Source organism: Penicillium atrosanguineum, assembly GCF_028827265.1.
Source record: "Penicillium atrosanguineum strain IBT 20685 chromosome Unknown utg000003l_segment0_segment0, whole genome shotgun sequence".
Taxonomy (NCBI): domain Eukaryota; kingdom Fungi; phylum Ascomycota; class Eurotiomycetes; order Eurotiales; family Aspergillaceae; genus Penicillium; species Penicillium atrosanguineum.
This window is the reverse complement of record NW_026623135.1, coordinates 173,834-186,626: the sequence shown is the minus strand read 5'-3', so window position 1 is coordinate 186,626 and position 12,793 is coordinate 173,834. Positions and strand designations below refer to the sequence as shown.

At 50.9% G+C, this 12,793-nt stretch overlaps 5 protein-coding genes across 5 annotated transcripts; 2 read left to right on the top strand and 3 right to left on the bottom strand.

Annotated features, from left to right (window-relative positions):
* Window positions 1–87: 87 nt before the first annotated feature.
* Window positions 88–4,327, bottom strand: N7443_003477 (uncharacterized protein; the record flags this gene model as incomplete). The annotated part of the gene is made up of 10 exons (XM_056883533.1): window positions 88–597; window positions 656–1,423; window positions 1,476–1,829; window positions 1,880–2,122; window positions 2,171–2,268; window positions 2,322–2,940; window positions 3,011–3,070; window positions 3,127–3,323; window positions 3,584–4,050; window positions 4,107–4,327. The coding sequence occupies 10 exons, from the start codon at window positions 4,325–4,327 to the stop codon at window positions 88–90; spliced, it is 3,537 nt and encodes a 1,178-aa protein (XP_056741811.1).
* A 370-nt stretch (window positions 4,328–4,697) lies between these two features.
* N7443_003476 (uncharacterized protein) lies at window positions 4,698–6,573 on the top strand (the record flags this gene model as incomplete). The annotated part of the gene is made up of 4 exons (XM_056883532.1): window positions 4,698–5,238; window positions 5,303–5,691; window positions 5,746–6,423; window positions 6,478–6,573. 4 exons carry the CDS (start codon window positions 4,698–4,700, stop codon window positions 6,571–6,573), a joined length of 1,704 nt encoding a protein of 567 aa, XP_056741810.1.
* A 245-nt stretch (window positions 6,574–6,818) lies between these two features.
* On the bottom strand, window positions 6,819–7,950 carry N7443_003475 (uncharacterized protein; the record flags this gene model as incomplete). Its single annotated transcript, XM_056883531.1, has 2 exons — window positions 6,819–7,807; window positions 7,869–7,950. 2 exons carry the CDS (start codon window positions 7,948–7,950, stop codon window positions 6,819–6,821), a joined length of 1,071 nt encoding a protein of 356 aa, XP_056741809.1.
* A 205-nt stretch (window positions 7,951–8,155) lies between these two features.
* N7443_003474 (mitochondrial 54S ribosomal protein bL19m) lies at window positions 8,156–8,954 on the top strand (the record flags this gene model as incomplete). Its single annotated transcript, XM_056883530.1, has 3 exons — window positions 8,156–8,351; window positions 8,417–8,798; window positions 8,861–8,954. 3 exons carry the CDS (start codon window positions 8,156–8,158, stop codon window positions 8,952–8,954), a joined length of 672 nt encoding a protein of 223 aa, XP_056741808.1.
* Window positions 8,955–9,404: 450 nt separating this feature from the next.
* On the bottom strand, window positions 9,405–10,537 carry N7443_003473 (uncharacterized protein; the record flags this gene model as incomplete). The annotated part of the gene is made up of 2 exons (XM_056883529.1): window positions 9,405–10,411; window positions 10,462–10,537. The coding sequence occupies 2 exons, from the start codon at window positions 10,535–10,537 to the stop codon at window positions 9,405–9,407; spliced, it is 1,083 nt and encodes a 360-aa protein (XP_056741807.1).
* Window positions 10,538–12,793: the final 2,256 nt, after the last annotated feature.

The window sequence follows — 12,793 nt, the reverse complement described above, 5'->3', positions numbered from 1 at the left end:
GCTGTAACAATGGTCATTTGGAAAAGATTCATATCGTGCCAGTAATTCTATGTACAAAATCGAATGCATTGATATCTTCGCGACACCCTAAACTTCTCTCACGCTCGGGGATTGTCCACCCTGCTGCGAAATTGAGTTGCGACCTCGAAGACTGAGGTTCCCTATGCGCTGGACCAGGTTACTACCAACCGCATCTACAGCACCCTTAGGTGCCAACAAGGTGGGACCCTGAGCGGCTGCCTCCTGTACCCTAAAGAGTCGGATGTTGGTTCCATTCCAAACACCAACTGTGCCTGGTGTCGCACCCACAGCGGAGCCAACAACCATCTCGCTAGAGAAGATGGAACCCCAAAGGAGCGATTCGTACCAACCCATAGATAGTGCAGACCATTCAAAGGACTGGGCACGGATCGGGGTTGGTTCCGACGTGATGCTCTTGATCTGAGGCTCCTCCGAAAAGGATGGAAGGTTGTTAATCAGAGTACGAGCCTCGGGGCTAGATGTGGTCTGAAGCGCTACCTCGGGAATGTGGGGGGCGATGGCAGAGATGATGGTGAGAATAGTATGCAGAGGAAGCTCCGGAAGCCAGTTTTCAAGCTGGAGAGATGGAGTCAGTACGGGTGGTTTCGGTTTCGCAAGGAAGATAAAAGCTTACCCAAGCAACAGTTGGCGTGAAGCCAGTAGACGATGACGTGAACAAAGCAGACATGCTGGTTTGACTGGTCATGCTATTCTGGCGCGAGAAAGACGGTCTTCCGGCAGGCATCTTGCCACGCGCCTTCTCAGACATTACCCGGGCCTGGGAGATGCTCTCATCAGCCGTGGATGCAACAGAGGGCCGACGAGAGGTTTGAGCCGACGGGGACGACTGATATGGAGTGTCCTGTCCATCGGGTCCTTCCCGATCATCGGAATCATCGGAATCATCGTCGCCAATCGCAAACGCGCTGTTCTCCTCGGGAATACGGGTCAAAGACGATCGGGCACCCGAGGGCGCATGAAGGTCCTCTTCCGAGTGCGAAAGTGTTGGGCTGGTGATGATGTCTCCTGGCGTGTCACCTGCCTTGCGTTTCTCTTTCTGACGTTCAATCTCCTGCTGGCCACTCTCCAAAGTGAAAGCCCGGACGGCTTCGAATCGCTGCTTGTACTTCAAGATTGCGTAAACAAGGTACGGGTTTTCTGTGAAGTTATGCTCGAGAATCGCGTTGACAAAGTCGAGCAGCGAGGCAAGAAGCGTGTGATTCGTCTCATTTGCCAGCAGGAAGCTGGGTGCAGACATAGAAGAAAAGAGTTGGATGATCTTGGAACATGCGCTCGGAGAGAGGTGTTTGATGTAAGGGGCGATGTTGTTGAGGATAATGAGAAGAGCAGGGTAAACGGTATCAAGATTTCCCTTGCTGGTAGCCATGAGAGTGTGAACCGACTGTTTAGGTTAGTGTGGGTCATTAACTTCATTGATAAATTTGGGGACAAACCATGATCAGATAGTCGGCATATGAGCCTCGGAACTTCAGCAGTCGAATTGATTGAGGCAAAGTTTCCTGTGCCTCGAAGGCCATGTTGAGACTCTTGCCAAAAATGGGCTCTGCGCTCATAGTTTGAAGAATAAAAATGCACATCCGGACCACACCCTGCTTGGTCGGGTCCATTCTGTACTCCATCGCGTAAAATATGCAAAGAATCACAAAATCGTGCGAGCGATTAGAATCAATGATAAAGGATCGGAAGCGTTTGTTGCACTGCAACGTCTCCCAGAAGAGCATGAGGATCTCAGGTGCCCATTTCACCGATCTTTGACTTCCAGGGAGATAGGAGCTCGTGGCTTGCATCTGTTATGTGTTAGCAACGAGAGAGATAAGAAAAAAGCGCATTCACGTACAGGCTGGTTTAAGATCCTTGTCATACCATCCATAAGGAATTGGAAATCCTGGGGCCGATGAAGCCTTCCGAAATAATGGCGGTAGTAGTTCTTTGGTGGAGCTCCGCGACCATCCTCAGGAATTGGATACATGAGAAGAACGAGGAGGAGCTGCAAGCAGTATATCACCAGGATCTGCTTCGGATCTTTCCAGACAACATGGTCGTATGGTACCCTCCATGTGGCGGGGTTATATTTCATAGCCTATTTTATGTCAGTCATAAACAGATCGCCCGGCTTTGATGAGCGTACCGTATTGAGGAGGGAGCATAGAAGCGTCAAGACGGCCTGCTTGTCTTGGCAAGTGGTGATATACGTAATAGCCCTGACACCTTGCACAGGAAGGGTGTCTTTAAAAGTCAGTCGTTACCGTAACGTTTATTTTGAGACTAAAAGCACTCACTGGATGGCATGTACATCGCCTTGCCTGTCATCGTCAACAGCAAGCGTACAATCTCACATCGGTTGCTTTCCAAGGTCTTGTTCGATCCCATTGCCGTGTTGCAACCAACACCACTCTGCCAAATCGAGTACGAGATCTTACTCTTCGCAGTAGGAAGTATTGGAATAGTGAAGTCGGCGAAGAAGAGCAGGTCGAGCAAAGTGTCAATCAGCTCTTCACCAAGAGGCTTCACATCCTCGTACTCCTCCCCTAGAGGCGACTCGTCCCGCGGGCTCTCCGACTGTGCTTCATCAAACAGAATTTCGCCGGCAATCTGCGCCTGTCTGGTCTTTTTCCTGCGACTGGCCCAGAAGAATTTCTCTTCCCAGTCTTCAAGGTGTTCGGCTTCGTAGACAAAGGGCAGCAGTCGGGTGAGGATCCGAACGCAATTCAGAACGTCACGGTCGGGAGCTAGGTCGGGGTCTGGGAATGAGGGGTGGTTCTTAAGTACTATCAGTCGCGACGAGACCGACAGTAACAGCGTTTCAAAGTTGGATAAGGCATGGTCGCGCGTTCGTCGGATGTCGGCTGGCGTGAATAAGCTGAAGATGTCCTCAGAGGATTCAGGGAGTTCCCAGAACTGTAAGCCGTGTCAGTTTTAATAAGATCTGCGCCTCACTTCGAAGCGATCTGTGTTCATTTTGACATACTCGTGTCCAGTACGGGTCGTCAGCGGGGATCTCCTTCTCCTCGGAGAGGCGGAAGATGCCCTGCTTGAAGACAAGCTTTGACTCCGAGGCCCCCATTGCTGAAGAAAGTCGCTCACAGCTCCAACGTCATGTAGTAGACACCCAGGGGTCAGAAAGCGTGTTGTCAGAGCCGAGAGCGAAGTTGCGGTTCGTTCCTGTTGCGGAGTCTTGGCCTGAACACGAGCTTTGGGAGGATCCGCCGAGCCGCGCCCAGGTACTCGGAACTTGAACTTGAACCACTGCAACTTCCTTTCAACCGGGGATTTCAACCTTGCTATTGCTATTATAAAATGAGATGAATGACATGGATTTTTAAATATGCTTCCATTTCATTATGAGGGAATCGCTAAGAAACCGTATTCTACAAACTCCATGCCCAGCCCAGTATGAGATACAAAAAACAAGAGAATCAAAGAGGACCGTTGCTGGTAGAGAGTCGTCGACTTCTCTCATATAGCCACCGGTTGCTCACTCCTAGGCTTGCTCGCTTGCCCCCTAACGGAGAAGGAGTGCCGGGTCCAATGCTAGACATACCTGACATCGTAGACTCTCCAAACGAATTGCTCCGACCAAGAGGTGACGAGGACCCAAAGCTCTGTCGCCGACCAGTTATGTCTCTGCCTCCATTTGCGACCGCCTTGTGGAGCAAAGGGCTAGACGCGGGGGAGAAGGAGGGTCCTGAGGAAACCCGTCGTTCGGAAAAGGTAGGGGTCGCATTCATAGGAGACGTCTGTCGGCTTGAAGGGCTGGCCTTGCGCGACGTGGACATTCGGTATCTCGGAGGGGTGAGGTATGTGGTTCCAGGGGTGGCAGGTGGTGTAGCGGTAGGGTTCATGCCCAACAGAGCACGCTGGGTGGGGGTAAGGGGGATATCGGAGAAGTCGTCCTTCGGTCGGTATAGAGGATAGAGAGCCAGGAAAATATTGAAGGCGAAGAAAAGCTGGAGCAATAGGAGTGAAACCTCGTGGTATGTGGGCTTGTTGTCAAAAATGAGACGTGCGCTGTTGAAAGACTCGTCAGAATATGTTATATGAAATAGCCAGTGTTCGCGACCTACTAGGTTTTGAAGGTGTTTCCAAAGAACCAAGTTGTCACCAAGGCAGCTCCATTCCACAGCAGCCTCTTCACGTCCTTGTCACCAAAGGTCGCGGCATTCTGACGCCTGACAATCTCATTGAGCTGGGGATGCCGCCATTTGCCCGGCGTCCCAGACCCCTCCGACGAAGGAGGTGCGACCGCAGCAGCTTTGGGAGTCGAGGGTGCAGATAACGTAGCCATTTATTATGCGCAGCAAACAAGAGCCGAGTGATAGTCGTAAATGCAAAGGCGAGAAGTCAAACTGAGATTTGGGATCAATAATTGCCCATCACAGGGGAGAGCGAGAGACTTACCTGGTTAGACGAAAGAGAGCACTTACCTGGAGTCGAGTTGAAGAGTTGATCACAGCATTGGAACTAGGGGAGCTGTTCCCTGGTCATCAGGGATGTTGTGATGGTCGCAAGTGGCTGGGTCCTGAGTCCTGGATCTAACAGACGCCGGCGCGTCGAATTTAGACGCCGGTCTTACAGTTGACCCGAGCACCGTATTCCGCACCCCTCAACGTCATAGTTTGTGGTTGTTGACACTACAACGAGCTGTCTCTATCACAATGACAGATCAACCGTCGCTTCTCCGGCAGCTGGATGCTGTTCTGGACAGTCTGGTTGCTGACTGGAACATCTACACCACCATCGTCGCCGGTATTATCGCTGTCTTCTTCGTCTACTCCGTCATCTCTTCCAAAGATCCCGATGTACACCCATTTCTTCTGGCTCGCCAATCAACAGGATCCCCTATTCGACAGCCGGGTGAATCCGCCACCTACCGCAGCCTAGAGACTCCTCACGGATTCCCTCTCCGCCTCGGTTTGAACGTCAAAGATCCCGGAGCGCCTAAGTGGACCGCCGGAAGACGTGGAGATCTGCGTGATGTCTGGAAGGCTGCTCTGCGCGGATCTCTTAACCCCGATGGAACCGTCGCCGGACAGCAAGGAAAAATCTATACTGTTTTAGGCAAGCAGGCAGTTGAGCACTCGCTGAGCAAGGTCACTCAGGAAATCAATGTCATTGGCCGTCATCTTCGGGAATCCGACGTTAAGACCGTCGCCATCTGTCTGACCGACTCCGTTGAATTGCTAGCTGCTATCTTTGGTAAGAAACTACAATTTGCGGTTAGATGTTACCTGTTAAGGATCAAGTGCTGACCTCAATCCAGCTGGCGCCTTCTATGGTTACAAGACGATCATTGTGCCTCATAACTTCCCAGCTGAGACTCTGTCAGCTCACCTGAAACATGTTCAAGCCGATGCTCTGATTGCTGAGGCCGGATCTTTTGATGTCTCTTTGGTCACCAAAGAGAACAAGCAGCTGTCGGTCGTTCTCTGGGTTGCAAAGGAAGGCAACCGACACATGGACTGGCACGAAGTTCCAGAGGGCGCCAAGGACAACTTGGAAGTCTCTGTCTGGCATGAGCTTGTCGAAGAGCAACAAGATTTGGCTGGCATGACAGTCCCTGAATACGACCCTAGCACCCCGGCACCCGCTCTGAATACCGTATGGCCGTCATCCTCGCAGGCTGGCGAGTTCATTGATTTCCAATCTGAGGTAAATAAAAAAACACGCCCTCTCTGTCTAAGTTCCACTCTGACAATCCTACAGAACCTCGTGTCTGCAATTGCGGCCTTGAACTCTGCACTGCCTCGCACTCAACGTTTCACCTCAGCTGATCTTGTGCTCTCAATTGATTCTCTCGCACGGTCATATCCTCTGTTGCAAGTCATGAGTGCCTTGTTTTCAAATGCTTCTGTGGCTTTGAACTCTGTTGCAGGCGAGCAGGTCGATTTTGCACTAGCTACTGCGGGCGTGTCACCTACAGTCATCATCGCATCGTCACGCACCATGTCTAATTACCATGAGCGAATCATGCAGCCGCATACCGGACCCATCTCATCTCTTGGCCGGTGGATGCAAAGTCGCACCTTGGAAGCCGGAAACATGCCGTCAAGGAACTTTTTCAGTCAGCTTGCCCAGATTGGCCCGACTGCCGAGCTTTCACTAGACAGACTGCGTCTGCTCTGCATCTCGCATCGTGTTGATGGTGAGGCATCGGCTCGCCTCAGCTCCGAGCAGTTGACGGATCTTCGGGTCTTTACTGGAGCTCGCGTGGTCTATGCACTGACTGGACCTGGGGTTGCTGGCGCTATTGCCCAAACTAATGTGTTTGACTACCGATGCTGCACAGGCCAGAGCCACTTTGGAGCTCCTCTCAGCAGCACTGAGATTACCCTGACTGGCATGTCCGAAGCCAATGCTTCTGACGGTCTCCCAGAGGGCCAGGTAAGATTCCCCCAGTTTTTCTCCGAGTTTAGTCACAGTACTAACCGTCTTTAGATTACTGTCTCTGGTCCTGCTGTTGTCAACGGCAAGACTACCCTTTCGTCACGAGGCCGCATCAGCAATGACAACACCTTGGAGCTGTCCTCTTGATAGTCTCTAGCAAATACACATTTCAACAGCCTATTTGCCCTTGAGCGTTCGCATTTCTATTTCGGGTTGCAAACATAGTACCTTTTATGTTGCGAATATTACAACCAGCCCACAGATTCGGGTTCTAGGGATTCAGAATTCATTCTATGAAATACAGTCTGCTCCAGATAGGATGGAATCAAAGTAATATACATATGCTAGTAGCTCAAGAATTAAAATGACTCAAGTTCGCCAAATTCAGACATCTAGCCCTGGAGCAGCTCGCGGGCGTGCTTCCAGTGCTCGCTATCCTTGTCCTTGTGCGTGGAGTCCTCAACCACAGTCTTCAGCGACTTCTTCACTTCGTCGAGACGAGAAGAGACTTCGCGGTTGAGGACCTTATCGGCAGCGATGCCATGAATCGATTGGCACATTCGCAATCCATTGTAGACTGTGCTTGCCTCACGGATCCAGTTGTTGAGGTTCTTGCGACCATCGTCCGAGGGGCCTTTTTGGTAATGGCCCTTAGGCGCAGAGGCAAGGAGCTTCTGAGTATAGCCGAGGACTTCCTTGTCGTTGTCTTTGCCAGCAAAATCGTTGATAGCGCGAGCGGCACTTAGCTCCAGAAGAGCAGCGATGACAACGGGCTGGCTCTTAGGGTTCATGGAGGGAGCACTGTATGAATGGTCGGGGAGGTCGGCGTCCATAATGTCGACTGCCTGCTTGGCCATGTTCAGAGCCTTTCCAACCTCAGGGCCCTTGAACTCAGCCTTTTGAGCAGAAAGGTGAAGCGTGAAGAAAATAGTCTTGACTAGCTCCAAGTTCCGCAAACGAAGGCCAGTGATCTCCGACTGCCTGGCGCACTCGATGATCAGGTGAAGCTTGTGAGCACCGCCTGCCTTGCGAATGATCTGTTCCCAGTGATCATCCGTAACAGAATACTGGGCTCCCCGCAGCCCACTGACAAAGGGAATGAAGTTCTTATAGTCCTCGGTAGCTTGCATCATCTTAATGACCTCGATGGCATCCGACTTCTTTGGGGAATCAATGTGCTTCTTGGGCTGCAGAGTGTATTCTTCAGTTTCGCTAATGTTGATAGTAATGGGTTCATCCCGCAATCGCTGCGCGTACTTCTCCTTGTACATGCTTGTTCGTTGTCTTTTCGGGAGGCCAGCCGGAATGAAGAGATCTCGTCGGAATCGGTCGAGGGCGTCGTTCAATTCGGAGGAGGAAGTCGGGGAGAATGTCGGGATCGCTAAAGACCGTCTATGAGCATATAGAAACACAATTATACCATGTTCTGAGCCAGTTCTTACCTGACTTTGAAGCGTAGCTGCGAGCCTGCGAGATGGCCGATTGGCGCATGGCACCCGGCCAGCGGAAAAGTCTACCAGCCATGATTGATAATATATCCGCTGCAGTTCAAGCTTTCAGAATTGCAGTAGATTCAATCACGAGGGTGGTAGGGGATTGAATTGGAAAACGCGAAAAGCGAGGCGGAGAATCTCGACGCCGAATAAATCGAGGCTTGGCATTATTCTGCCGTCGCCGGTCCGCAGCAAACTTCTCCGACTTCCTCTAATTCACATCCTCCATCACAACCATGGCGGCTTTACCAACAATGCGGCCGCTGGGCTGCCTGAGATCTTTGTTTAAGACTCAAGAGGCCATTCAGCCTCAGATCAGCCGCCGATTCATCTCGACCGCCTACTCGCAGCGTCCCAAGCGCGTCCCTTTCCCTTCCAATATCCCCGAACAATTCCTGTCACAAATTCCTGCCCGCCATCAGCCTCAAAATGGTATGCGCTACAATCGGTCTGGATATGGTCACGCCATTCTTGCTAACTTGAGCCACCCATCACAGCCCCCAAGCCGATCAAGGTCTACCCTCCTCCGCCCTCCACCCGCGCCGTATGCAAGGACCCAATCGCAAGCGTCACCGAGTCGCAATTGTCGGAGATCGATCCCAAGGGTGAGCGTAAGGCTCTGTTCGACTACCGACGGAATCCCCGCAGTGTCAAGCCGGGTGATATTGTCCGGGTCACATTCAAGAACGGCGACCCGTTCAATGGTGTTGTTCTGAGCATTAAGATGCGTGGCATTGACACCTCTTTCCTGCTGCGGAACGAGCTCACTCGCGTCGCCGTTGAGATGTCTGTGAAGGTGTTCAACCCGAACATCTCGAGTGTGGAGATTGTCCAGCGTGCAGAGCACAAGGCTCGTCGCGCTCGTCTGTACTTCATGCGGTTCGTCACTTCTCTGAGGCTCACCGATTTGGTTTCTTTACTAATATTTTCACTATCAATAGGTCCCGCAAGCACGACCGCCGTAGTGTCGAGAACATCGTGGCCGCCTACGTCCGCCAGAAGAAGGCCTTCATGGGTGGTGGTCGTCGGGGTTAAAAGCCAGAGTCCGGCGCAGTCGAATCGCATATTCAAGAATGTATTATAGCCTGTCAATATTCCAATTTCTTTTACCTCATTTTTCTCCACAGATGTAAATATTACGGCCGATCAATTGCCCATTTTGCATTGACCACAAGGGCCACCTGTCTTAAGATAGTAAAAGATAAAATCTATCTGGGCCTACATTTGCGAGTAGCTCAGACTAGATACTGCTAAGTGCGCTATTGATACGTGACTTTAGAGTAGCACCGAGCGCCGAGCGTTGACCGTAGCCGACCTTGAGAGAAACCAGGCTCAAGTATCTGATCAAATCAAATGGTTAAACCAGAGTACAAGACATATGTTTTCACAGAAGATGCCTATGTGCGAGAAAGAAATCTTATTTACTTATACCGATACACTATTTACCACGAATCCAATCTGGGGAGTGGATCATTGTCCGGCTCATCATGCCTCGCCATCACAATGGACTTCAGGAGTGATTCGCTTCGACTTGAGGTACTCGTAGTCAGGCATGGAATCCCAAACGGCCTTCTCGATGAACTGTGCGGCCTCCTCTCCAAACTCAATCCTCCACTTCGCTGCCTCAGCGGCAATGTCGATGTTAGCGGGCGCCTTGTCCCTGATAACACCCTTAGATGCCTCGAGAGAAGACAGCATGATAGAAGCAGCTCGGTTGTGTAGAGCATGCTCGTCGGTCTTGACATTGGGATCGCCAGTTTGAGCCCATTTATCGGACTTCTTAGCATCATTCTGGTCCCACTCGAACTGCACCACATTCTTATCCAGTCCGGTCTGCTCGCAGAGCTTTAGTACCACCTCGGGATTATGAATCAGGTCGTGGGCATCGATGACCGGAGGTGGAGTTGGCACATCGGGTTGTTCCATGCACCAGTCATAGAGCATGCGAGACCAGCGCAGACTCATATTGGTTCCAGATGCGCCCTTGATGCCATCTTCGTCCATGAAGCCCTCCGCTGCGACTTTACTCATCGCACGATACATCGAGGGCCAGGCAAGCGCCGGATGCCGTATAATAAAGGCCATTTGCCAACTGCGCAGGTATTCATCTGAAAAGATGGTCTTGTTAGACGGGGAGTAGCTCTGGTTGGGTCCGTATGCGTCAGTATTGACGCGGAAATGCGCAGAGAATTCGCTGGCATCATGGCCAGTGACAGTTTCCTGGAAAGAAGCTGGGTTCACGGTCCAAAACGCATGTTCCTTTGCAAATAGAACCTTGTTTTCGTCGCGGGCCTCTGCAGACCACTTCTCCAAGGTATCTGTGCAGGTCTGGAAGTTTCCCTTGACGGATTTCACATCTTCATCGGACCAGTCTTCTGGAGCCTTGAACAGGTGGCCCTCCTGTGAAGCTTGAAAGAATGCCGAGTAGAAGAAATACCCGCCAATCTCGTTGGTGACCAAGCCGGGCTGGTTTGGGATATTGAGGACTTTGACTGCTCTATTGTTAGGCGAAAGGAACCCAAAACTCTAGTAGCACACCTACGTAACAGGTTCGACGCGGTCCTGGGCACACTGATCAGCAGGAAGCGACGGGGAACCGGCATCTGATCAACAGCCATGGGGATTCGAGTTGGGGTAAATAAGCTTAAGTTGATATGAAGCAATGGGCGAGCAGGGAAATGAGCCATCCCGAGGGCAGATGGCGTGATTCAATAGCATTTATACTAAGCCTTCCAGGCCCCCCACCAAAAACAACTGAAGAACAGAACAACCTTCCTGGGGCCGTGCAGTCGTATTTCGGCGTCTCCAATTGCTCCATCAAGAAAGAACGATTCGGACTTGGGCGCTTCTGATCCCACCGCGGTGGAGCCTGCAGTCTCCTTTCCCCCTTCCGACTGGATCTCAACTTGTGATCTGCAGTTTGGACGGCCTTCTAGGGCTCTCCCGGCCTGCAGTCGGCCTTTCGGACGCCGCACCGTCCGTTTCATGCTACAGTACTCTCTCCAGTAAAACAAGCGGGTCCGTTGCCTCCATCCTATCGGACATTTCATCGAGCCCCCGTCTTGTGCGAATGGCCCCCGCTTGGGCCCCAGGTGTTGTCACACGGTAGCCCGCGTCAGCAATCGAGGCTGAACAAGCTACAGATGTCCTCGATTCTGCAGGTCTCGACAGAAGTCGGTGGCCATGAAGAAAGAGAGTCATCTCTTTTTCTGTCGGCGAGCAAAGCCTCCGCCCTGGTCAGCCTCTTATCGAATGACCCCATTTTCTAACGATGCTTGTCTCGGGGATTGTCCGAGCAGTTATAAGTAAGCGGAGAAGCTCGGTCTCCGAAGTGCAGGGGTTCTCTATCGTTTGCATTGCGCTGACACCCTGCAGATAGCACACTAATGTCTTTAATTCAAAGTCAGCTTTGTTATATTGACCGTGGTCTCGTAAAGGAATGTCTGGCAGCCGACAGCGCGGAACTTACCCCCAAGAAGGGCCACATAAGTATTGAACCGATCAATGTAATGCCTTCTGCGTCTCAAATATTTTCTACATGACCTCGTACTCCTTGTTTCCCCTTCTTATTTCGTTCTATACAAAGAGTGCGCAGAATAAACCGGTGGCGTTGACCAGGGAACTAAAACTCGTTTGTCGTGCCCGGCACTAAGCGAGCGCACTCAAACAAGGTAACTTAAAGTCTATCTTGGAAACTCTGGATGCGAGTCAGATTAATGAGGACGAAGCTAAAACGGATTTGGACACCCAAGATTGCAAGAGATTTAGGCAATCTTCCAAACCCAAATTTTGCTACCCCGTCCAAAAAGACATCAATACGTCATCATCAGAGTATCTCATATGAGTAAGATGACTGAAAGGAGCACTTACTGACTCAAGGCACCCTCAGATGCTCTTGCGTGCAGGCTCCAGTGTTTCAGAAGCAAGTCCTAAACTTACCAAAACTATTAAAAAACGCCAGGTACGAGTGACTGTTAGCTCAGGTGCTACACTATACAAATGTTTAAGGCTATTAGCAACATTAGGGAGGCATAGTCGGTCAGATGCGACCTCGAATATCTGATCGTAATTTCAGGCTACAAGGTTTGATATCACTTGACCCCCGTAGATCATAACTGAACTCTTCTAGTTTCTTAAGGCGTAGACATGGATTGCTTTAAGCGCCGAGCGTAAAAGACCACCAGCTAAAGTCGATGATGCAGAGCGCGAAGCTCGGCAAGGAGCTGCTCCAGGGTCAGAGTAGGGGCGTGGCGGTTATTGTCATCGGGAGAGCATCTACCGTCCTTTTTAACCCATACATACCAGCTAGGATGCGAGGATCAGGATGAAAAGAGCCGGTGAAATCAGGAATGACACAACCGGAACAATCTGACAGGACACGATGGAAGGAAGAGACGGAGGAATCATACCGACAGCGAAGGCCCCAGAGGCCACGGAAGCCTTCGTCTTCTGATAGTATACCTATAACCAGTTGTGCTAAAGATGGGCTACAATTCCTTCTATGCTTCTGAAAATCTGGGATTTCTCCTTTCCATGCTTGAAATTCGTCACAATGTCTATATTTGACCACGTCAGTTTCTTTGTTGTCATCAGCTCAAATGCTGGCCTACTTGAAATCCCTCCGCAATAAGCATTCAAAGTATTTTTTGAAAGAACCAGTAACGTGAGAAGCTTCAAAGGATAGAGAATCACTGAAGGGGCTCTCCAGAATAAGAAAAAATCTGGAAGCGCCCACTTCCTGTCTCGGTGTGTAATGCAGAGAGCGAACTTCTAGTAGATACACAAAATTGAGCGCCAGTAAGATGCCGAAACTAAATTGCAGGTGTCAACCGAACCGATTCGGGGACATGATCCCTATGGGTCCAAATGAGGGC